Source organism: Myripristis murdjan, chromosome 19 (genome assembly GCF_902150065.1).
Source record: "Myripristis murdjan chromosome 19, fMyrMur1.1, whole genome shotgun sequence".
NCBI classification, from domain to species: domain Eukaryota; kingdom Metazoa; phylum Chordata; class Actinopteri; order Holocentriformes; family Holocentridae; genus Myripristis; species Myripristis murdjan.
This window is the reverse complement of record NC_043998.1, coordinates 19,037,357-19,062,829: the sequence shown is the minus strand read 5'-3', so window position 1 is coordinate 19,062,829 and position 25,473 is coordinate 19,037,357. Positions and strand designations below refer to the sequence as shown.

Genomic DNA, 25,473 nt, shown 5'->3' with positions numbered 1-25,473 from the left:
ACTTGGCCTGGCCACAGGTGTATAAAATCAAGCACTCAGGCATGCAGACTGTGAAACAAGACATTTGTGAAAGAATGGGCCGCTCTCAGGAGCTCAGTGAATTCCAGCGTGGAACTGTCATAGGATGCCACCTGTGCAACAAATCCAGTCGTGAAATTTCCTCGCTCCTAAATATTCCACAGTCAACTGTCAGCTCTATTATAACAAAATGGAAGCGTTTGGGAACAACAGCAACTCAGCCACGAAGTGGTAGGCCACGTAAAGTGACGGAGAAGGGTCAGCGGATGCTGAAGCGCATAGTGCAAAGAGGTCGCCGACTTTCTGCACAGTCAATTGCTACAGAGCTACAAACTTCATGTGACCTTCAGATTAGCCCAAGTACAGTACGCAGAGAGCTTCATGGAATGGGTTTCCATGGCCGAGCAGCTGCAGCCAAGCCACACATCACCAAGTGCAATGCAAAGCGTCGGATGCAATGGTGTAAAGCACGCCGCCACTGGCCTCTAGAGCAGTGGAGACGCGTTCTCTGGAGTGATGAATCACGCTTTTCCATCTGGCAATCTGATGGACGAGTCTGGGTTTGGAGGTTGCCAGGAGAACGGTACATTTCAGACTGCATTGTGCCGACTGTGAAATTTGGTGGAGGAGGAATTATGGTGTGGGGTTGTTTTTCAGGAGCTGGGCTTGGCCCCTTAGTTCCAGTGAAAGGAACTTTGAATGCTTCAGGATACCAAAACATTTTGGACAATTCCATGCTCCCAACCTTGTGGGAACAGTTTGGAGCGGGCCCCTTCCTCTTCCAACATGACTGTGCACCAGTGCACAAAGCAAGGTCCATAAAGACATGGATGACAGAGTCTGGTGTGGATGAACTTGACTGGCCTGCACAGAGTCCTGACCTGAACCCGATAGAACACCTTTGGGATGAATTAGAGCGGAGACTGAGAGCCAGGCCTTCTCGACCAACATCAGTGTGTGACCTCACCAATGCGCTTTTGGAAGAATGGTCAAAAATTCCTATAAACACTCTCCTCAACCTTGTGGACAGTCTTCCCAGAAGAGTTGAAGCTGTAATAGCTGCAAAAGGTGGACCAACATCATATTGAACTCTATGGGTTAGGAATGGGATGGCACTTCAGTTCATAGTATGAGTAAAGGCAGGTGAGCGAATACTTTTGGTAATATAGTGTATGTGCTTCCTGAATCAAACCAAGTTGTCAAGTGTATGAGTCTGAGTGAGCAAGATAAAACAAATCTATGCTGTGATGTCCAGTTTTGCTGTGTCCCCAGCTGTTTTTGTGTGTGTTGTAGATTCTCGGGACGAGGCAGAAGGTCCGTTACTCCCAGAGGAGGAAGCCCACTCTGACCTGGCCAGTTTCCAGCCCACAGACAGCGATGTCCCCAGCTTCCTGGAGGACTGCAACAGGGTAACATTGGCTTTGTCAATACCAACAAAATTACTGTTAGTGAAAACGAGCTGGGAATTCAGTGACTTGTCTTAAAACCTTAAAAAAAACAAAAACAAAAACAAAAAAAAAACATGATGTTATCAGAGAACAGAGGTAGCCGCCTCTGAAAATGCTTTATGAATTGTCAAAATATGAATTGTGTTTTTTATTTTGTTCTTATTTTTGTGTTCTTTGCACTCGCCCTTTAGCATCTCACATTTTCATTTATCTTGTTAAGGACTGTGTAACCCAGTTTTAGTTATCTCTGAATAAATAAAGGGTAAATAAAGGGTAAAACCAGGCAAGTTTGTGGGTAAATTTTCCCTGGCGTTTCACATATTGCCTGTCCCATTATGACCTCACTGAATATAGTTTATATTGTTTGCGTTCTGTCTTTGCTCTCCCTAGGCCAAACTACCTCGTGGTATCCACCAGGTTCGTCCTCACTTGAAGAACATTGATAATGTGCCTCTTTTGGTGCCCCTCTTCACCGACTGCACCCCTGACAGTGAGTTTTCATTGTATTTTGTATACACTTAATGTCTAAAATATGAGGAGCAGCCTTTTAATATTTAACCCACCTCCTTTTTTGTCAAGGTGTCCTCCTCATCGTCTTTATTTCCTGATTCATACATGAGGTTGATTTTAATTGTTGCTTGGGTATTTGGCCCAGAGTTAACATTTACATATGTACTTAACACTAATGTTTGTCCACAGCCATGTGTGAGATGATGAAGATCATGCAGGAGAACAGGGAGGTTACTTGCTGTCTGGGAAGCTCCGCCAATTTCCGCAACAGCCGCCTGTTTCTACAGAGCGACCTCAGGTATACACACACAACCCGAAAAAATCTAAACAGTCATTGTTTTCCTTGAAATGGTGAAAGGTTGAAAGGTTGATGCTGATTTGTTTGGGATTAATGCTGTTCATAAGCAATATTTTACACTGGTAGTCAATATTTGGTCATGTTAAATTGTACCATTTTCCTGCCACAATCAAAAAACTGTGTGTATTTAGTCTTTCCTCTGGAATTTGATTCTTGGTAAGGTGGAAAAACCTCTGAAACAATATTTAGACTATTTTGCACAAAAACGCCATCATCAAAATCCAGGTCATATTAATATTCATACACTCTTTCATTAGTGTTTCCTCTGTAATTTTATGCAGCTGTGGTGTTTTGGGCAACAAGTCTACTTTTATCCCAGATCTGTCACTTTTGGGGTCTAAGTTATGTTTCAAGTTATGATTCTAGTGCTAAAAAAGTTTTTAATCATAATATAATACAATAATTACTTATAAAACTTTTGAGTTGCACTTATTTATTATTAGATAGTAGATTCAATTACAATATTTGTTTTCATTTCACATTTTCTCTTACAGTGGTGCTAATTGAGTAATTACTTTTGTGTTAAAATGTCACACAGCAGTCGCTTCATACCTCACATCGTATCAGAGTTGGACAGCATCGGCTTGCCGCATCTTAATTTTGACACATACAGAACAAATATTGGCCCCTAATCGTAATTGCTAGATCATGTCTGCCATTAACCCTGGCCCTCCTCCCTCCGCAGCATTGCTCTGGACCCTCTGTACCCGTCCCGGTGCTCATGGGAGACGTTTGGCTACGCCACTGGAGGAGGATTCAACAGAGACACTGAAGGCTTGTCTCCTCTGAGGCTTTCTGGACAGCTCAACAGTCTGGGCTGCTCTGTCACCTTCCACCAGGGAGAGAGCGTCAGCATGGTCAAGCTCATAGAGCAGGTTAGACACACACACACACATACACACACTCACTGTCTCTCAAGCACACTCAGAAAGTTAAATAGAACTATTCCAGCTATTAAGTTGTCTAATGTGTGAATACATTCTAGGCGCGACACACAACCTATGGCATCCGCAAGTGCTTCCTTTTCCTGCTGCAGTGTCAGCTCAGTCTGGTCATCATCCAGGTGAGAAACAAATGGAATAGAGAAACTGATGTAAAACTGTTATATGTGTTTAGAATGGTTGAAAATATATGAAAATGATTATTACATCGGTTTACAGTGAAAACAGGAAGCTGTGTTTTGCTTTTAGGCGACAGATAAACACATTTTCTTTTTAATGTATTTTGGGTTCTTTAGAGCACACTGTAACACTATTGTATGAAATCCCATACAGAAGCAAAGTCTGATCAATTGACTGTGGATTAAAGTTACACTTTATATAAAGATTTTAAGAAAAAAACACAAAAGTAGGGGTTGCCACAGCCATTCCACAGTTCAGATCTGTGTTCAGTGCCATTTACATGCAACCTCCACCCACCTTAATGTTTAATTAAGGTGATATATTTAAATACACTTTATTATTATATTGCATATACAAATTTTAAGAATGTTATTTACTTATTATCAAAATATGGAAATAAATGAATTGCCCAACATCATGCACAAAATGTCTAAAGCACAAAGAGTAGATCCACTCATTAATCCCAATTCATTTTTACACTTCCTGTTCTTTGACTGTGCTTTGTTGGTTGATAGGTTGATGGGAGTGGTGTGTCTTAGCCCATAGAACCTCTTTGGTCATTCTATCACATGCCTGTGAAGCCAGAGATATTAGCACCAAAGAATTGATTTGTGTGCCAGCATTTAAAAAGAGCAGATGATAAGAAGCAGGTTTAATGCCAAGTAGTGTAATTATGTATGTGAAAAGCAGAATTCATTGATATTGTTTGATTGATTGCTGGTGTCTCTGTTTTTTTCCCTGCAGTTTTTAGCCTGTGTAGCCCAGCTTCCCCCGCCCATAAACACCACTGACATACTGTGGCTGTCCTGTTTCAGCTGCCCACTGCTAAGGTACACACACACACACACACACACACACACACACACAGAGCCTCAGCTGCAACCGAATGTGACACTAACCATGTGCATGTATTTTGTTGACAGCGTGTCACTTCTGGGGAAGCCACCAGATAGCTCAGTCATGACAGTGGCCACAGGGAAGAACCTAGATGCCATCCCCAGGAAGGTAGGATCACATACCACTCCAGCTGCTGTACCCATCCCCCTCTGCTTCAGTTACTGCTAAAGTGTCTCATCATCATTATTAACCAGCGTATACTGTACATTGGTGCTTATAAGGGCAGGGGGGCCTCCGACTATATCACCAGCAGCACATAGGGGCGCTCTCTCACCTATAAGTCGGTTTGCATTGTCTGAATCAAAGTAAAACTGATGCTTTTGTTTCATTTTCTATTTGGTCCGATGTGGTTTCACACTGCACAAAGACAAGCATTTGAATTAGAGAAGTGTAAAGCCACATCCGCTATAGTTGGAGCCCTTCCTGCCCTTATAACCACAGTGTGTTGCTGTGCTGTGCTGCTGTAGTGGGAGGATGTGCTTGATGTTGAGCTGTTACTATAGAAATCTAGGGGCATGTGGGAAGGGGCACTGCTGCAAACATGCTATCAAAAGCCTTCCACTCATTGGTCCACACTATACTGTACAATATACCAGTGGAAAATGTAAACATAGCTCTCACTTACAACTCAAGGAAAATACTGAGCATGGAACATGAAGCTGGTTATACTTGTAGATACTGGCAGTAATCCTGCTTATATGTTGTCACCAAACACATTTGGAAGATTTTTATCAGTATGAAAAGTTTGTGTTGGTTGAATAAGTGGAATTTTGTCAAAACTTTGAACTTAAATAGCTTTCCCTGCCCTCCCGCCTGAGATTCAGCACCTCCTCCAAGCCCCTCCCACCCTCATGCACACTTGTACATGTGGCTCTGATGTTGATTTGATTTAGTAGGAACTGATGATCTGGCTTCCTGTGTGAAAATTCAAGATTCAAGATCTTGAATCTTGAATTTTCAAGAGGTTTATTTGTCACATGCATGATTGTACATGTACAACAGCAGTGAAATGGGATTGCAACTACTCCAGCAACTATGCAAGTAAAATAGAAGAAGTAATAAATATGTATGACTTCTATTTACAGGAGAGGGAAAAAGTTAAAAATAAACATAAAATATAATAATAATAAAAAAGAAATGAATGTCATATTCACAGGATCTATATGTTCATAGTAAAAATATACAGTTTGAGTAGTGACGCAGTCGCAGTGTGCAGGGGACTGTGAGGAGTTATCAGTCAGCAGGCAGGTATAAGGTGCTGAGCTGGGTGCAGGAAAATCTTGTGTAGGCTGCATTTAGGTTGAATTAATCTGAGGATTTTACTGTCACGTCCTCTTCCACCAGACCCAGAACTACTTCCTTGGCTGTTTCCTGTTAAAGTTTGGCCTGACTGTGTGTACCTACCTTCTGGGCTTTGGCTTCACCCTGCAAGAGGTTTGCCTCAGAACCAACAACTTAACCCTGGCTAACAACACCACCATCCCCTGCAAGAATATATTCACACTCAGGTGAGGAGGAACCCACACCATTGTCTTAATATGTATGAGAGATTTCATGGATCAGTACTGACTACTCGCTGTGTTTGTGAATGCAGGTCCTTCGAGACCCTCCCCCCTTGGTTCAGTGAGCTGTCCAATGGTCTGCTGCTAACTCAGAAGGTTATGGCAGGGTTCCTGGCCTTACACACAGGTAGGAGCTCTCCCCCAGACTGCAGCGTAAACAATGGTTAAAGTTGAACATTTTTTTTAATGAACACCTATGTGTATCTTAATTTCTCAGTGGTGATCTCCCTGAGCTATGTGCACCGCTCTCAGCCTCTGTGGAGAAAGAGTCCCTTCAGCAATACCTGGTGGTGCCTCACAGTACCTGTGGTGTAAGTGATTCTTCCTTCACTCCCTTTGCTCTTGCTCTCACACTCGTCAGTTTTTCTCCTTGTCTTTCATCTGCTATACTTAATCTGTGTAAAATTTTGACAGCAAATTTGATTTTCTTTGAATCTTAGTCTTCTGACTTAAATGTGTTTAAATTTAGGAACATTTTAGTCATTAAAATTGTGTTAGTTTTAGTCTACTTTTTGTCAAAAACGTCACTGGTTTTAATCAATGAAAACAAATTATTAAACTAATTCTACTGAATAATTTTCCACGTTTTTCCTGTAAATTCCTCATTGAATATTTCTAGTGACCTTTATACATAAAGTGATCTACATTCCTCATTATAGCTTCTTGTATGTAGTATCTAGCTTTTGTTTTTATACTGTAAAGTGTGCCCATATATCTGTTACCTTCCACACTGAGGTCATGAGCAGTGTTTTCATTGATTTATTTCTGGCATCTCCATCTCTTTTTTATTTGCTTTATAATCATTTTTGTTTAGATTTCATCTCATTTTTGTCCTGGAAAAAGTGTTGCTAAATACATGTAATCATGCTTTTAGTAAACAAAATGAACACTGATCTGCTCTGCATATTAAACATCAAGGTGTTTTGATGCTTCACAGATTTAGACAGTATTTGTGCTTTTATCTCATTTAACTCATTTAGTTTATCTCTTCTTTTGAGCCTTCCTCTTTAAAGTTATTTAAAGTCACTTTTAAAATGACTTTAAAGTTTATGCACAGTCTTAATCATGACTCCCTCTCTTGTCCAGTTTGCTTGGCCAGGTTGTTCAGGCCACAGTGGATTACCAGTTATGGTGCGACAGGGAGAGCACCCTGACCTTTAGCCTGGGAAACATACCACTGCCAGCCTGGCTGCTGGTCTCACTGTCCCCGTTGCTGGTGGTGCTGGTCAACGAACTGGTCAAGCTCCATGAGATCCGGTATGGAACTGGGTGAAAATGTAGGAGGGAGGAATACAGAACAATAAAGGGAAGGTTTTAGATTGAGCACATGATGTGATGCAGGAGAAATCCACATTGTAACTTATGTCTTGACTAGTGTTGGGTACTGGAATCCTGAGTACTGCTGAGTACCGGTACTCAAGTTATCCTGGTCTTAACAGTTAGTCATGCGAAAGAGGGTAAAATAACCTTACACATTGTGTTGCTGTTTATCATGGGGCATTTTGTGAGAAACAGATGGCAGAAGGGGAGAAAGTGAAGCAGGCAAGGCAAACAGTTTAAGACTGAAGAAAAAAAAAAACCCAGATGGCATCCGAGTGGGATTACAGAGGATTATTTTGAGATAAGATCAGACTTTCATTTTCTCTCATTGTATGCAGGGAAGGGGAAGTGCAGTGAGCCTGGAAGAGAAGCTGCATGTTGTACCACGTCTCAGTCATGTTATGTGATATGTCCTCTGTTTGCTCTGTTTGCTTGCAGGGTGCGAGTTCGCTACCAGAAGAGGCAGAAACTGCAGTTTGAAACAAAGCTTGGGATGAACTCTCCATTTTGATCCAAGGAACTCTGCAGTATGGCAATACTGAGAACCAGTCACTATTGTGGAAAACAGGGAAAGGGCAGGGTGCAAGTAGCACCCTCCATAACACTTTGTACCCCTGCCTTGTTTTAAGGGCACTTGTCCTGCTTCAGCCCAAAAGCACTGCAACCCTCATCTGGAGCAGACATCAACCAAATGGCAATGTTGGGGCTTTATGATACAAATACTCAATTACTGTTTTAATGAATCAATTGGTATTATATCATGGTTATTTTAAGGGCGGGGAAGGAAAAATTCCAAAGCATATTCATTTCTCTTTTCCTTTTAATAGAAAAGAGCCAAAAATAGTAGACTATTTATTGTATGATTTTAGTTTGTGGCATGAGGAATGTTTTCTGAAGAGGTTATGCTCCTTCACAATCACTTTATTCTCCCACTGAGAGACAAACACTTTGTGCATGGTCCTTCTCATCTAGTGCTTCATGATCGTCCCAGGAGCAATGCAGGTCCTTGAGAATCATGTGAATGCATTGGACTAGCTTCATAATTTCAAAGCTATTAAATGTAGTGATCCTTCTTAGTCTGAGATGACCAAGAAGGATGAGAGGCTGAGGTTTCAGCTTCGCTTCCTCGTCCACCCACACAAATCTTGATGACCTGCAATGAACTGTGACGTATCTAATCCAGCCTTTGTTTAAAGGACATTAGTGAACGTCAGTGTCTTTACCATTGAAAGTAGGTGGGGCTGAAAGCAAAAAGGTAGTTTGTGATCTTTTGCATAAGTTTGATATCGGATTGAGATGCCCATAATTTGGCATCTTACAGGAAAGGCTGTAATGCTACCTCTTGCAAATCACAACAGCTTGAAGTAAATGTGACAAAGAAGCATTCATAAACAGGCTTTCTGTGGGCCGGTCTGTAATTCAGCCCCTGAGCCACATTATCAGCATAATCTTTACTGTACTAGACATTAGGTTATTTATTTATTTTTCCAACAAAGGTTCTTTGTTCTTAACTACATGCACCAATTCCTGAGCTAAATCAAGGTCAATCCTGCTGTAATGCAATAAGGAATGAATAACAATGTGATTATCCTGTGAAGGAATAAATCTTGATTGGTCACGTTTTATATATATCTATATCTATATCCATATCTATATATACATATACCTATCTATCTGAAGAATGTGCTGGCATGCCACTTTAACCCATGTACTGTTTGACAGAGCAGTGTTTTTTTTTTTTTTTTTTTTGTGAGAATCCACACGACTTGCTGCACAATGATCCCAGCCAATCCCTACAAAAGTGAAGGTTTTACTGAGCAAATAAGGTTCACTCTGTGGTATCTGAGCATACCAGTCTTGTGAAAGGTGCTTCATATCATTCAGTTGCCTTCTCTCTCAGCCTGTCTGCCTGTTTCATCACTCAACTCTGTAGAAACCCATGGAGGAGAGACAGGAGCTCAGGATACTGTTCAGTTTTGATGTCTAAAAATGACTAGCTGAGGAGATTTCGTCCACAGAGTTGTTTTAATAACCCAGATTTATTAGTTTATCCTCAGACCAGCATATTTCAGAGATTAAGAGTAATGTGTTTGATCTTTTCTTCCCTGATAAACATCACCAGATAGTCCTTTTAGCCTGCAGCTGTCTACCCAGTTCTTTTTATACCACATCTTCAAGCCTATTTATTCATTAAGTAAATGTGTACCATCAACAGCCGACGTCTGTATCTCTGATGGTCTTTTTTTAATCAGACCTGCCTTTTATGTGGTGCTTTCATTGTTTCAGACGGACGTCATTTAATACTGCTATATGAATGGGATTGTTGTCACTTTCTGGCAACATATTTTTCAAAGTTTGCTTTGATGGCACCCAACCCTCTTGACATGAATATGAAATAGTGAAAGTCATTCATGTCTAATGAGAGTGTGGCTTGAGCTCAATGAGGCAGAAAACATGGCAACAGGGGTTAACTCGTGTGGTTGTGTGTGCCTCTTTAGTTATCCTGCAGTTAGTTTGCCCTCTCAAGCACACATTTGAATTTGGGTGTATGTGGATTATCTGAGGGAAACAGTTGATGTAAAAGCACCAGTTGGTCATCTGGTGCCATGTAAGGCACTAAAGTTGTGACAATCACTTTTGGACAAACAAACTAGTCGGCAGGTTAACCGATGCCTCAAGTGAAACTATTGAAGATGACTTTAAATCATACACAATGCTGCTGCAATGCAACAGCACGTTTCTAGCAGATGGTTTTTATTTGTATTTTTGTTTTGTTTGCCCTGCTTTAAATTTTGGATAATTTATTATCATTGCAAACATCTGGGCTATGCTGCATGAATACACAATGAATGCTCAGTCTTGGTCAATGTTGATACTATGTATAATTTTCCTGTTCCGTTGTCGTTTGTTCGCTGCACAAATTGAATTCAGTCAAGCATGGACTGCATATGTTGCTTGTGTTTTCTCACCACACTGACTGCTAAGCCAACAGCCCTCTGTCACATATTGCGAGGCTGATGCTAGCCATTTTGAGAACATTTTCATGCATATGCTAGGAGCTGAACCACGAGTCAGTTGAGTTTTGGGGGGGAAAAGTGATGGACTATGATATGGTTGTTCACAAGATACATAAATGTATATTTTGTATTTTTTAAAGTGTCTGTAAAATTATTATTATTATTATTTTGGCAAAATTTTGTTTGTGTATTGATTGTCATGTTAATAAATAGCCTTTTTTATTTACATGATTGTTGTGTCAGTTGATCCAGAGTTGGAAATTGGATTGTTGTAGCAGCTGCGCACAGCAATGAAGTGTTTAAACATTCAAGTAACACAAGAAAGAAAAGTATGAATTACTGCATATATTAGAATACGCAAAATGACAGCAGTAGCACATGCATAAAAGTCAGTAAAGGCCTGACATGCAGTATGAAAGTAAAAAAAATGAAAACTAATTATATATGATGCAAAACAATGAAAGCAATGCGATAATTTAACGCACAGCTAGCGAACATACTTTTTTAAAAAAAAATTCATAAAAAATTTTTATGATTAAAAAAAAAAAAAAATCCAACAACATAGCAGCATGGGGCTTAGTGCTGTCATCTGTCTTAGCGCTGATTGGTTGAGGTACCGTCCCTCTTCCGCATGGGTCATTTCAGTTTGGACACGATTGGATCAGAGAAAAAAAATCAGTGGAGTGATTTGCAGAAGCTGCATACTGTAGTGCAGACAGACAGACACTAGTGTCAAGCTGGCAGAATAACACAAAACACTTCCGGTTGAACTATCAAAATAAAACACTAGCTAAACTAAAATTCTAGCAACCAATTTCGGTTTGTCTCACTACTGTTGAAAGAGTATATTTACGTAGGAATCTATTGAAAATGTAATGTATTTTAAAATTTATTACTGTGATAAGTATACTTAAAAAGTAAAAACCAATTTCTGGACACAATGTGACAATTTTATTACACTTTTATTTTAAAAGGCAAAGTCATCTAACTTCTGTCAACGTTACATTGTAGCCAACTAGACGGTTCTTGTAGACGGCAGTCGAAACAGAGAGAAGGTCTATCTGTAAGTGTCATACGTTGTTTGTGATTTTACTTTATGTCTGTTCATGAATTAGACCTTAATGGTAACCAAAGGCCCCGTTAACTTGCAGAGTCTGTGTGAACCTTAAAGATTTCGCCTCTTGTTAAGTATTTGAATCGCTTGCTCACGTCAGCCGGCGGCTAGCTAACGTTAGCTGGGTTAGCAAACAGGAGAAAGTGTGTTTGCGGTCGTTTTGACAGCTCGTCAGAAACAGAGGATATATTCTCGCTGTTTGGATACTGTTTGGGCTGCGCATAACTATGCCGAGAAAAATAATTATTCCACATGACATGCCTCGGAGGTTAGCGTCAAGACTGGTCAAGGTTAACTAGCTAGTTACTTGTCCTAGTTAACCGTTAGGTGCCGTGTTCTGTGGTGCGGACGAAACGTCACGACAAACTCCGTGGAGAAAAAAAAAAAAAAAAACACATGGAAGTAAAATGTAATTTCGCTTGTCGACAGCGGTACATATTTAACAAAACATTATGAACAGCTTTTACAAACCTATGTAGGAGCCGCTCGTCCATTCTGCAGAACTTTAATTCAGCGCACCGTGCAGAAAATGTAAGGATGCGCCGTTCAGATTATTCCCGCCCGTTATCATCTCCCATCAAAATAAATCGTCGGTAGTGGGCAGCGTCAGCCCATTATAAAACTTTTCAATTCACTGGTACAGATAAAGTGGTTACTGGTTGATCTATGTATGCCGAATTTTTTAGACGGCCATAACAACTCGAAAAAAGACCTTGTGTCCTGTTTTCAAGGATTGTTTTCCATTCAGTACACACGGCTATAATAATTACCAGATTTCTGGTAGGTAGGTAGGTAGGTAGGTAGATACTTTATTCATCCCGCAGGAAATTCACATTTTCTTCAGCAGTATCCACAGATTACAAATTAAGTAAATAAAAAATAGAAATAAAGAATAAGATCTAAGTATAACAGAATAAGATCTGAGTACAACAGAATAACCAAAGTACAACCCAGTGTGCAAAAAGCAATGTGCAACAAAAAAAAAACAAACAGAAAAAACCGTGTGCATGGGTGTATAAAATGTGCATAGAGGTAGGTCAATGTGCAAATTTAGAAGAAATATACAGTATACACATGATAAATAGCAGTAAGCAATATAGACACTATGAACAAGGATTATAAAAAGATAGGAATATGAACAATTTCAACAGAAGTATTAACAGTTAAACAGAAGTAATAACAGTTAAACAGCAGTGGAAACAGAGTTTGGTTTTACATTCTGTCCATGAGTAAACGCATCTCGATTTTTGAGATGCACCTGCAACCCAAGCGCATCTCAAAAAATTAGAACATCATGGAAAAGTTCATTATTTTTTCCCCCGTAATTTAATTCAAAAAGTGAAACTTTAGTATATTCGAGATTCATTACACATAAAGTGAAATATTTCAAGCCTTTTTTTTTTGTTTTTAATTTCGACGGGTACTACTTACAGTTCATGAAAATCAAGAATACAGTATCTCAAAATGTTAGAATATTACACAAGACCAATCAAAAAAAGGTTTTTATAATACAGAAATGTGGTCCGAAATAAAAGAGAAATGTATTCATTAATTCCCTCAGTATTTGGTAGGGGCTTGTTTTGCATGAATGACTGCGTCAGTGCGGCGAGGCATGGAGGCGAACAGCCTGTGTTTTATGGAAGCCCAGGCTGCTTTGATAACGGCCTTTAGCTCATCTGGACTGTATATAAAGTTTATTATAACAGCTTCTAAGTATTTCACTTCATTTTTAACTGGAATCTAATACAAATCTATCAGAAGATGGTTACATATGGCATAAAGCTTGAGAAAACTTGTATATCTTCTTGAGTAGCAGAAGGATCTGTTCTGAACTGTTGACTAAGATGGAAGAATCATCTGCCAACTCAGTTATGTACAGATGATTTTTGCACACATTTAAGGGCTCTATATCAAGGCTTTTTTTTTTTTTTTTTTTTTTTTTATGAAAATAGCCAGCAATAATGCAACTAAAATAAGTGATAATCTGGAGCATTCCATGATATTCAGATTTTTTGAGATGCACCTAATGAGATGCACTAATAATAGATTAATCTGTCCAGTATTTGTTTGATTTATGGATTAGTGGTTTGGTCCATGAAATGTCAGGAAATTGTAAAAAAATGTTGATCATATTTTCCCACAGCCTAAGCTGATGTCCTCAAATGCTTTTTCCCCCAACAAAACAACAATCCACAAACCAAAGATATTTAGCTTACTGTAATAGAAGATGAAAGAAACCAGGAAAAATTCACATTTAAGAATATGGAATCAGAGAATGTGGAAATTTTCTTCTTAAAAGTAATTACAAATGCTTAGTTGCTTATCAGAATAGTTGGCAACTAATTTAATTGTTGGCAACTTATCGATTATTGGTCCAGTCATTCCAGCCCTAGTTGAATTATCTTCATTCATGCCAACCGTGAGCCCACTGAAATCACTTGAAATCATTTTGCTCTTAGAGGGTAGAGCCCAGCAGGCTAGCCAGTATTAGTCTGAATGCTTTTACCACAGCCAGCCAACTAACTGCCTGTAGGGTTAAGATGATTTATAATACCATGCTTGCTCCACAATAGGTTTCTGGAAGACACCAGACCACAATATGTCAGTGGTGGCTTGTAGGTGCAGGCTATGTATTGCAAATGCTATTAAGTCTTTTCCCCTTTCACCTGTCTGTCAGTAGTCTAACTTCAAAAAAAGCTCTCAGCTGAGATCGGAGAAGATTTGTGTCTTACTGTCACGATTCTTCCAAGATGGATGTGGGAATCTCAAAGTCCCACGTGTTTCTCAACTACAGCCCCAGAGCCTTCTTCTCCCAGTGAGAGCAGCATCTGCATGGTGGTGGTGTGTCGCAGTTGGCTCCTCAGTCCCGCGTGGGCAACATACACTTGGCTGTTGGCTTAGCTCAAATGCTTTTTGTGTCATGGCGTGAGTCGTAGTTATAGCAGTACAATGTTAAAAGCCTCAAAAAGAATTGGGTGGAAGTATTCTGTGCTCATTATTCATTTATTTATTTAATTATTTTGACCTTTTTAATGGAATGGCTGCAGGTCACCCAACTCTAGTATTTATTGTGTGCAGCAGTTTCAACTGCATTAGGTCCTGCAGCCTGACTCAGGGCCAGGGGCCTTAGCAGTTTGGCTTGGTGCTTTAAGCAGGACCACACCACCATTTGTGTATGAATGTGTGTGTACAGTCAGCTCCATAAGTATTTGGACAGTGACACAATATTCATAATTTTGCCCTTGTACACCACCAACAGTGGATTTGAAATGGTGTAATCAAGATATGACTGAAGTTCAGACTTTCAGCTTTAATTTAAGGGGTTGACCAAAAATATGGCATCAACCTTTTAGGAATTACAGCCAGTTTTATACATCGTCATCCCATTTTCAGAGACTCAGAAGTAATTGGACACTTGACTAAAAAGCAATTTCCTGGCTAGGTGGGGCCTTTTCCCTCATTATTCCATGACAGATTAAGAAAATGAAAGGTCTGGAGTTCATTTTAAGTGTTTGCATTTACATTTGGTAGCTGTTTATCAGATCTCTCAACATGTGATCCAAAGAGGTGACTATGCAGATGAAAGAGGCCATCATTAGGCTCAAAAAGCAAAAAAAAAAAAAAAAAAAATTACGATAGCAACAACTTTAGGAGTAGCCAAATCAGTGGTTTGGTATATCCTGAAAAAGTAGGAATGCACTGGTGAGCTCAGCAACACCAAAAGTCCTAGAAGACCACAGAAGACATCTAAAGTGGATGGCCGACAATTCTCTCCTTGGTGAAGAAAAACCCATTCGCAACGTCTTGGGAAGTCAAAAACATTCTCGAGGAAGAAGGTAAATCATTGTCCAAATCTACAGTCAAGAGACGTTTGTGAGAAAATAAATACAGAGCATGTACAGCGAGGTGCAAACCACTGGTGTCACTCAAGAACTGGAGGGTCAGATTAGACTTTGCAAAAAAAATATCCCAAAAAGCCTGCCTGATTCTGGAACAGGTTCTTTGGACAGATGAAATGAAGATGAACGTGTACCAGAATGACCAGAATGATGAGAAGAGAAATATCTGGAGAATGAAAAGAACAGCTCATGACCCAAAGTAGAGCACATCATCTGTCCAGCATGGAGGAGGCAGTGTTATGCCATGGGCATGTATGGCTGCCAGTGGAGCTGGGCCACTGGTGTTTATTGATGTGACTGCTGATGGAAGCAGCAGGATGAATTCTGATGTTTATGGGGCTCTACTATCTGCTCAGATTCAGCCAAATGCCACAAAACTGATAGGACGGTGCTTCACGGTGCAGATGGACAATGACCCAAAACATACTGTGAAAGCAACCCAATACGTACTGAAAACAAAGAAGTGGAATATTCTTCAATGGCCAAGTCAGTCCCCAGACCTCAACCCAACTGAACATGCTTTTCACCTGCTGAAGACCAAACTGACCCACAAACAAGCAGCAGCTGAAGGAGCTGCAGTAAAGGCTTCAGAGCATCTCAAGGGGGGAAACTCAGAATTTGGTGATGTTGTCCATGGGCTCCAGACTTCAGGCAGTCATAGACTGCAAAGGATTTTCCTCCAAATACTGAATATAATCCTTATAATTATAATGATGGATGTTATGTATAGTTTGTCCAATTACTTCTGAGCCTCTGAAAATGGGGTGACAATGTATAAAACTGGCTGTAATTCCTAAAAGGTTAATGCCGTATTTTTCTTAAACCCCTTAAATTAAAGCTGAAAGTCTGAACTTCAGTCACGTCTCGATTACTCCATTTCAAACCCACTGTGGTAGTGTACACGGGCAAAATTATAAATATTGTGTCAGTGTCCAAATACTTACGGACCTGACTGTGTGTGTGTGTGTGCGTGTGTGTACACTAAATGTCTAATCATTTAGTGAACCATTGTGCTAGTGTGACTATGCTTGTGCACATTTTTTGTGCTAATAAGCAACATTTTGGCAAGTGATGTAGTGAAAGGCTACATCATAATACTCTACTGCAGTGGTTCTCAAATTGGAGTCCAGGACCTCAAGGGTCCTTGAGGGGTTTCTAGTGGCTCCCCAATACAAAGAGGAATAGTTATAGCCCATTATAACTTAGTTCACTGCAAATGATCCCAATTAGACAGTGTATAAGTCTGTTTATTGTAATAATAAGTTTATCTCACTATGATTATCCCTCCTGTACAATGTGGACAGTTGCTCAGCCCATTACTAAATTACCGAAAACAAAAATCCCCCTGTGTCACTGGAACAAAATCTTATCAAATGGGATTATCTTATCAAATGGGTTATTATTTTTATGCATGTCTATTTAAGGAGATATAATATGAAAGTGTTTGAGAACCCCTGGTTTGTTGTGTTGAATTCAGGCTGGCTTATGCTTTCATTTTCTGCTGCATGACTGAAGCTGCCCCGTACCGATATCACACTGTGGACAGTAACTGATGCATTCTGATTGCAGTGAGGATCATTTTTACATACATATGTGTTTTAACACAATATTTGATGCCTTACTTCATGTGAAGACATTTCTTACACAGATGGGTTGCTGAACAAATGAATGACAGCAGCGTGAACGTCTGCTGGCATGACAATGCATCACATGACAGATCACGTGTAGATGAAGGACAGTTCAGATCAGTTGTAAGCCTTGGCTGCCAGTGTAAAGACTCTTGTTCCATGTCTCTGTTTAGGTGGAGTCTCCCGCTGGGTGCTCAGCGTGTCATGGATGCAGTGAAGGAGGGTCAAAAGAGCACCCTGAGCTCAGGCAAGATGGTGGCCCTGGCTGCAGGGCTCTCAGTCGGGGCCACGGTGGGCTACATTGTCTACCGCCATATAAGCAGCATCAACAACAACTGTGAGTCTGTGTCTTTAAAAGGTTAACATGCAAAAGGCAAATGTGTAATGTGGATATTTAACAAATGGAAGATTTAGTGTGGATTATTCCTTGATTGACTTGGCTGTGTGTTTTGCCATTAACAGCTCAGCGGCCTCATACTGAGGAGTCCAAGATGACGCTTCCTTTAGAAATTTATAAGAACATATCAAGATGCCAGGCCTCTTTTTTGGACATGGTGAGTGCCAGAATATTCATTATTTGTTCTTTGTTCTTTTGTTTGCACTTAAATATACAGTACATATCCACTTGAACCTATAAATCTGTCAGTGAAGATACTGTATTTTTATTTGTTGTGTCATTTTTCTATTCATTTGGATGCTATCTGGTAAAAATAATTAAATAAATAAAGTGAACTGGCACAGCTAAGACTTTAGTGTAGGAGAAGGACAAAAAATATGGCAAGTGTGGGAAGAAAAATACTCAATCTCTCTGCTCGTTGTTTCATTGTTGCTGTGGCAGAAGATCTGTGCAGCTTTCATACTTATTATGTGTTTCACCAATACTAGCTGGTCATGATCAAATGTGTGATTTGTAATATTTTTCTCCTGTTCAGCCATACACTGTAATGTGTCCTCAGCCTAACCCTGTCCCTCTCTCTCTCTCGCAGGTGAACCAAAAGTCTGGAGCCCAGGTTCGGGTCCTGTCAGAGTCAGGGGAGCCTGGATGCCAGACAGCTGTGTGTTTTCTGCTGCAGGGCTCTGCAGAGCAGGTCCTGTTGGCCCGCTGTGTCCTGGAGAACCTGGCCACAGACTGTGAGCCAGCCACTGAAGTCTTGGAGGTTCCTCAAACTGCCTTTGGGCGGATCATAGGTAGAATAAATTAACTAACAAACAAATTGAGGTTGTTGCGGATGATTAGATTAGGACTTGTAGCCCTTGATCAGTTTTCTGCAGGGCTTTTGGTTTTCCCCTTGGATGAACTCCTGTGATACAATTTGTCTTTGTCTTCATCCATTAGGGTTTGTCTTTCCCCAGTTTTTTTCCTTGTCAGGGTAAAAAAAACTTTTAAGCTGCATTTAGAGTATCATGGGACACTAAATCTCTTATTGAAACCCAGGATATACGACTGACCAGACCATATTTGATTTTTAGTTAAAGTTGAATATATGTTTGTTTAACACTAGTGTCCTTACCTTTGTGTTGCAGGCCGTGGGGGAGAATCTGTGAAGCTGATCACCAGGACCACTGGGGCCAGAGTGGTGTGTCCCAAGGATCGGGCGCAGGGCCTGGAGGCAAAGGGCAAAGTGACAATCACAGGGACCCGGCAGGAAGTCAGACAGGCCAAGGTGAGTGGCATTGCCCCCACTGGTCAATGACTCAGCTAACTATAATGTTGTCATACCACTGTTTATGCTGCTAGTTATATGTCATTTACATTTTTACATTTTCTGTTCTCAGGAGATGATTCTAGAGAAAGTCAAAGAGGACATAACTGTGAGGAAGAAAATCTCCCAGTCGTCCGCCCTGCGCCTGAAACGCCGCCCCCAGGAGCTCGAGGGTCAGAGGCCAGACATCATAGAGATTGAGCCAACAGTGGGTTTGAACAACAACAGGTCCTGTCCTCTCAAGGCAGAGGAAAAGGGGCTTGTGCATGCCAATGGGACCACAGGAGAACCAGAGAAAATATGTGACAACCCACAGGAGCTCCAAGTCACCAACCTAGGGATCAACAATGAGGAGGAGGAGCAGGACATCATCTCCCCAGACTCGCTTTCTGAAGTGTCCAAGTTTGAAAGTGAGTTTGCATCCAAAACCATGCCGTATTAATTCACAGTTCACAGTAGAAAAATACAAATGTGTAGTTCTTTGGAATAAGCATACAAATTTTACAATGTATAACAGATGTTGGGCCCTATGACAGAATTATGAAATTTGCGAAATGCAGAATTTGTGAAAATGTGGATGCAATTTATAAAAATCATTTTTTTTTTCCATAGGGCCTAAGCCAAATGAACAGGAAAAAAAACTATGCTGACATTTTATTGATATTGAAGCACTTCCTTTGATTTAAAAAAAAAAAAATGCAATGTTATGTTACAAATTCAGTGATATTCATAAAATTTTGAATATTTTGTTCTTGAATTATTGATATTTTTTCCGCAAACACCACATGATTAGACACTTTCTGATGCCAAAATGTGGTTAAATAGTAATAATAATATATTTAAAAAAATAAAATTAAAACAGAAAATACAAAATTGGGGGAAGGAAAAATAAAACAGAACCGGGAAAACTGATTTCATAAGGCCCTAAAGATGCAGCAATGAAGAGGAGATATTGTACAATTATAATCTATTCTAATAGCTTGATGAATAAGGGCCGTTGCTCCCAGAGAAAGCCATAATAAAATGCATATGTGTATTTGAATATTTACACATATTCATGTTTCTTCTGTACAATGCACATTTCCATATTTATGTACATTTCTCACCCCTGTGAGAACAGCTGGTGATGCACACTCACCTCAACCTGCAGTCTGTCAGTGAAGACTCTGTATAGAATTCACTGCATTGTTTTTCTTCTTTTCTTATTTAATCACATTTCAGCATTTTCTGTTGTGCAATTTTTTTATATCTTATTCTGTGTTGTTATTACAAGTCTCATCACAGGGATCATGTAATTGAATCTAATATTGCTCAATTTCCTCTAAGGGATCATGTTTTATTTGCTCCATGTGGTGTCCAGTTCCCAGCCCGGACCTGAGCTTTCAGCCTGATGAGCATCTAGAGGTTTATGTTTCTGCCTCGGAGAACCCAAGCCACTTCTGGATCCAGATCCTGGGCGTTCGCTCTCTCCAGCTGGACAAGCTGACGCAGGAGATGAGCCGCTTCTACAACAGTGGCACCCTTACTGTAAGGAGAAACCCTGCTTTTGGTTAGCTTTCTGTTGCAAGGAAAACGCAAAACAGAAAAGGAACATATCTAGGGGTGGGGGGAAAAAATCAAGTCACTTAAGTATTGTGATTCTTTTTTTATGATTGATTTTTAATCCGTTTTTAAAAAAACACTGAATGGGACGTATTCAAGTGAAAAACTAAAAATCGTAATCACCTAGTTATCTCAGAAATTATGCAAAAGTTGGCTTTCTTTCACTTAGTGTGTGGTTTTCTGTCCTCCAGGAGCACAGGGTGGACACCATTGTTGTTGGCGACATTGTGGCAGCTCCATACAGAGACCACGGCACATGGAACCGGGCCAGGGTGCTGGGAGTCCTGGGCTCAGGCCTGGTGGAGCTTTACTACGTGGACTTTGGAGACAACGGGGAGCTGCCCAGAGACAGCCTCCGCACTATGAGGTGAAGGACCTGCTGAAAGATAATTATTTGTATTCTGTATTTTTTTGGTTTTCTGTATTATTTGGTGTGTGGTATTTTTTAATAAATGGCACATCTGAGTTATTTACAGTAACCTTTTCTGCATTTGAATTTCAGGAGTGACTTTCTCAGTTTACCATTCCAAGCCATTGAATGCAGTTTAGCAGGAGTGAAACCAGCAGGTAAAGCTGGTGTTTTGAACTTTATCGCACAAGCATATTTACTATTACTACATATTTACTACATACAAAGCTCTCAGTTTGATATTGTAATTCAAAATACAAAATTAGGAAATGTAGTGCATTGTTCTAAAACCCCAACCTGATGCTCCTAGAATAAACACAAAATTGAGACAACTGAGACAAATTTTGAATTAGTGAAATGTGGGTCTGTACCAATAAGTAGGGGTATTTTTAATTTTAGCATCATGACATACAGTCTGGGTTTTCTTTTCATTTGTCAGTGGAGCTGAATGTCCTATCTAACTTTTTATTCAAAACACCCCAGTTTAGCGTCCTAAGACCAATATTTTAGTTTTCATTTTTCAAAGCAAAAAGAAATCATGTATGCATTTATCCGAGGGGCAGCAAACTTACAGTTTAGAATTCTGCCCTAAATTTTACAGCGTCTGATTTTGAGTGAAAATATCAAATTGAGGTGCGTTGTGTTGACCTGCTCTGTGTCTCCTGTTGTTCAGGAGAGATGTGGACTGAGGCAGCTCTAGACGACTTTGACAGACTGACATACTGTGCTGAGTGGAGACCCCTGCAGGCCAAGTTGTGCAGCTACTCTCACTCTGAGATCTCCTCCTGGCCCAGCGTCAAGCTCTATGACAACAGTGAGGGCAAGGTTGGCTACAAGTTCCTACATATTTCATCATGAGTCTTTTAGATGTGACTGCTGTTTTTATATATCATTGCTGTAGTTTATTTATATTCTCCCTGGGCTCCCTGTTTTGCTGAATACACGTCATCTGTATTACAGGCTGTGGATCTGGGTGAGGAACTCATACGGCTGGGCCACGCTATCAGCTGTCAGGATGCGGTGAATGGGAGAGGTGACGGAGACAACCTCGGCTCTCTGCAGAGGATGTTGGTGAGTGACTCAGCACACCACACTGTTATTGGCCTCATCAACAGTGAAGGTGATAACTAAAGTGCTGCTAATGTGTTTGTGAAGGTTGACACCTTTGTAAATGGACAAACTAACAATTTCTAGTATTTTTGCCCCTATTTAGTGTCCTTTAAATTGGATGATTTTCATGCCAAAACATCCAGTTTTTCCCTTGGAATTGAATCTTTACAGAATGGAAAAGCTACTGAAACAGACAATATCACTTTCCATTGAACCCCTGAATGATAAAAATAAACAAACCAAAAAAAAAAAAATGCAAAGTTTTGTGAAAACTTATCAGAATGTTACAAAAAAAAATCTCCCCATAGACAACCAACAATGCATGTAATCAATCAAGCTGCATCATATCAGGTGGACAGCACTCATTGTCTGATATCTAAATTCTATTAAATGGCCATATCGGCCATCAGTCTAACATTCTGTTCTATCTACAGGTGTAGCGAGCAAGTGTCAACAACAACAATAAAAAAAATCAAGACTCCCATTATAATCAAAGAGGTTGTGTAAATGTGACGCGTCTGCTTTTCACAAATCATCAAGAGACACTTGGTGTCTAATTTTGATGCGTTGTGTCACCTTTTTTGTGCCTACTGGCCCATTTTGCCATTGCCAGAGTTATATAAATCAAATCTTCCATTTGTTATAACTTTTGATTTGATGCCTGGACTTGATGTTTGCAGTGTAGTCACCATAAGCTCCTGAAATGTGTTGCCCAGACACATGGATGCAGTTAGGACAAGGTTTAGCCTTGTGAAAATGCATTCTCCATCCATAACTACATTCAGACATCCTTATTTCTCCTCCTCCTGCAGGATGATGTGATAGGAGCGTCATCAGAGCTCAGTCTCTCCTGCATCAGTTTATCAGGTGGGTTCATCACAGTGACCTTACTGTTATTTACTGTGGGCTAGGATTGTTTAAAGGCACTAGCAGCAAAACAGAGAGTGGGTGTCAGCCAGGGTGTCATCCTTGATGTCACCTACATCTTCACTGTGTTTTCTGAGATTTCTGGACCTCCAGAAAGCCAACATGGATGACACATCCTCATCTGGATTCTGCGGCTGCTTGAGCCACTCCATCCCTGCCAAACTGATTCACAGTGCCAAGTCATTCATGCTAAACCACAACAGACTTCCTGCTTCCTACTCCTCCACTTCCTCCTCAACATGCTCCTCTTGCGTTGGGGGTGTTGACTAGAGACTTCAGCTCTCTGACAATGGGAAACAGCAGCCTCCTGGAAGGAAGTAAATGTGATAGAGATTTAGAGAGCGAAGTGGCTGCGTCATCTGCACGGGGAGGAACCACAGAGAGCTCCCTCTGAGAGTCCCTTTGGATCTCAAGCACAGAGGTGGAAGAAGGGGTTAATAGCAACCACAACAGGACTGGAATAGATGAGTAAACTGAGAACCTGGGAAATGGATCGGGTGAAGATGAGATGGAAGATCCAAGGATGCCGGCCTGCTCTGATGGTAATAGCAGCAAAATCAAACTGGGAGACAAAAGGCTTTAGTCGAATTCAGTTCAGCAGGAGATGTTGAGGCAGAGAACAGACAGTTCACCAGAGCATCTGGCCATGACTTCCAGCCAAGGCTTTAACAGGGAAGTGAATCAAAAATGTACAGCCAGTTCCCAAAAACACCCGGGAGACACTCAAATACTTTGTATCCAACAAATTGAAAAGGTGAATATTGAATTGGAGCTCCTAATTTCACATGATGGGGATCATTTCTTTAAGAAGCACTGATATCTCTACACCACTTGTCATCTGCACGATACAGGAATATTGCGTATTGATGCACCATGGGTAACAAATGTATTCGCTCCCCTGCATTTGTGATTCCACACAGGCAGCACTGGCACTCCAACACCAGAAGCTGGATAATGTAAAAACCTGTCAAAGTGTAAAAAATGTACTTGAAATGGGCTGAAAATGTAATGAAACCCTATAATTAATTCTTCAGTAATTTAATATTATTTCTTTATTCGTATTATTCCTATTACAAATAGGGTACAACCCATGTAAAATTATAAACATCATTTAAAAATATGTTACACCCCTTATTGCCAGTTAATTCAGGATCATGTTTTATTGTGGTTATTGTGTGATTAACATATCAATACCAATAAATCTAACACTCTTCAGAGTATTAGCACTTTCATACAATAGCAACAACAAATACACAAGCACTGAGTACTTATTTAATCATTTTAATTCGTACCTCCTCCAGCAAATAAACACCCTTACTATTATAATACCAGGTAAATAAATTGAATGTAAACCAAGTGGAAGGATACCATTCAACTTTTGTTATGCAAGTTTTTTATATTGTGATTATAATCCCTTATAACAATGTGACATTACATACCTTACCTGTCAGTAATTACATTATCAGTTGCTACAAGGCATCTGCACTGCAGTGGATACTCAGTGAAAGGGGATATGTTGTGATTTCTGACAGGATGATTGTTGATTGTCCATTAACTCGTGTTCTCTTTACACTTCAGAAGTGGCCTCAATCTCAGGAAGTGTTGACGATGTTATAGAAGATGAGCTGCTCTGAGACCAAAGACATAAATACCCAGGTATTAAATTGTTTGGTAATATTTATTTCCCAAAACATCTGTGCAAAACGGAGGTGTTGCAGGATTTGTGCAGCTTTATCTTTGTCTGTAAAATAATCACAACCTCCTGTCATCTTGCAGCAATGACCATTCAGTCCTCAGCATCAATTCAAATGCAGTGAAGTGAACATTTCCTTACCTGACCCAAACCCAGCCACATGAATCCTCATCAAGAAGCCTTACTTACTCGACAAGTGTGCAACAGACAGTTCTTCCAGCCATATTCATTTTCCTGTTGTTTCTCATATATGGGATAAACTCTTCAGCCTCTGTTTTGCCTTTCATGCCATTCTGTTATGCCTAATGCCGCTTTGCTTTTATGTGTTATTACTATGTTACGTATTCAGTTACTGAAAAGTGAAGAGAGGAACAATAAAACAGAATTCCAGTATTTTTGAAATGTAAAGCACTGTGATATGAGACACTGGAACCAGAGGACAGTTGATCTGTGGCTGCTGATGTTTTTGTTTGTTTGCTTTTTGTATGTACATTAAGATATAAAGGCCAACATATTGGACCTCAGATGTTACTTATGTTGTGGAAATGAGAATATATTATGGAATGTGGTCCTCAGATTTTGTTCAATAGGAAAAATGTTACATATATCAAAAAGATATCATACAGAAGAAATTCTTGGTTTGTCTGCAGAGAAATGTTATATTGCACTTTAATAAAGGCTTTATTTTATGTCTTTAGCCTTGTGGTGTGTCTTGCACTTTGAAACACTACACATGACACCATAACCTTATTAATAAATAAACCTGTCGATCATTCAGAGCAATGCTTTTATTTTAGACAGCATGCAGTATACTTCAACTAATTAGTCCTAACTGGAGAATGCTTCAATGTGTAAGTAAATGTATACCTTTTTAGGATCTAAATCTAAATTGCATAAATTCATAGTGTGCATCCTATTAAATGGTATCAACTAAATGTAAGTTATATGAATATGAATACATGAATTAATACCGATAATATTTAATTGTCTATGCTGGAGGTTGTTTGCCTTGGTGATTATCACTTGGAGATTTACATTTCTATTTGAATTACTTGTTGATTCTGCTTTGCCAGATCAAAGGTTTAGTCTAGAAGAAATCACCTGTTTTCACTTTAAAAAGGGAATGACACTGGAAGT

At 39.9% G+C, this 25,473-nt stretch overlaps 2 protein-coding genes across 4 annotated transcripts in view; both read left to right on the top strand.

Moving 5' to 3' along the window:
• Positions 1-10,477, top strand: part of tmem94 (transmembrane protein 94) — a 36,436-nt gene extending 25,959 nt beyond the window's left edge. For both annotated transcript variants that reach the window (XM_030077714.1, XM_030077713.1), the window contains 12 exons: positions 1,312-1,427; positions 1,857-1,956; positions 2,166-2,274; positions 3,020-3,209; positions 3,320-3,397; positions 4,200-4,285; positions 4,379-4,460; positions 5,697-5,860; positions 5,947-6,041; positions 6,132-6,225; positions 7,001-7,171; positions 7,673-10,477. In XM_030077714.1, coding sequence (XP_029933574.1) covers positions 1,312-1,427; positions 1,857-1,956; positions 2,166-2,274; positions 3,020-3,209; positions 3,320-3,397; positions 4,200-4,285; positions 4,379-4,460; positions 5,697-5,860; positions 5,947-6,041; positions 6,132-6,225; positions 7,001-7,171; positions 7,673-7,745 — 1,358 coding nt within the window. In that variant the 3' untranslated portion in view covers positions 7,746-10,477. The remainder of the gene's footprint in view (positions 1-1,311; positions 1,428-1,856; positions 1,957-2,165; positions 2,275-3,019; positions 3,210-3,319; positions 3,398-4,199; positions 4,286-4,378; positions 4,461-5,696; positions 5,861-5,946; positions 6,042-6,131; positions 6,226-7,000; positions 7,172-7,672) is intronic.
• A 728-nt stretch (positions 10,478-11,205) lies between these two features.
• Positions 11,206-25,035, top strand: tdrkh (tudor and KH domain containing). Of its 2 annotated transcripts, none has more exons than XM_030078331.1 (14): positions 11,206-11,314; positions 17,066-17,229; positions 17,355-17,446; positions 17,879-18,080; positions 18,417-18,556; positions 18,669-19,005; positions 19,956-20,122; positions 20,389-20,564; positions 20,700-20,764; positions 21,280-21,431; positions 21,567-21,677; positions 22,529-22,583; positions 24,222-24,299; positions 24,420-25,035. In XM_030078331.1, the coding sequence occupies exons 2-13, from the start codon at positions 17,097-17,099 to the stop codon at positions 24,275-24,277; spliced, it is 1,686 nt and encodes a 561-aa protein (XP_029934191.1). In that variant the 5' UTR covers positions 11,206-11,314; positions 17,066-17,096; the 3' UTR covers positions 24,278-24,299; positions 24,420-25,035. The 2 variants fall into 2 exon arrangements, with proteins under 2 accessions (XP_029934191.1, XP_029934192.1); XM_030078332.1 differs by lacking the exon at positions 11,206-11,314 and adding an exon at positions 14,101-14,180.
• The last annotated feature ends 438 nt before the right edge of the window (positions 25,036-25,473 follow it).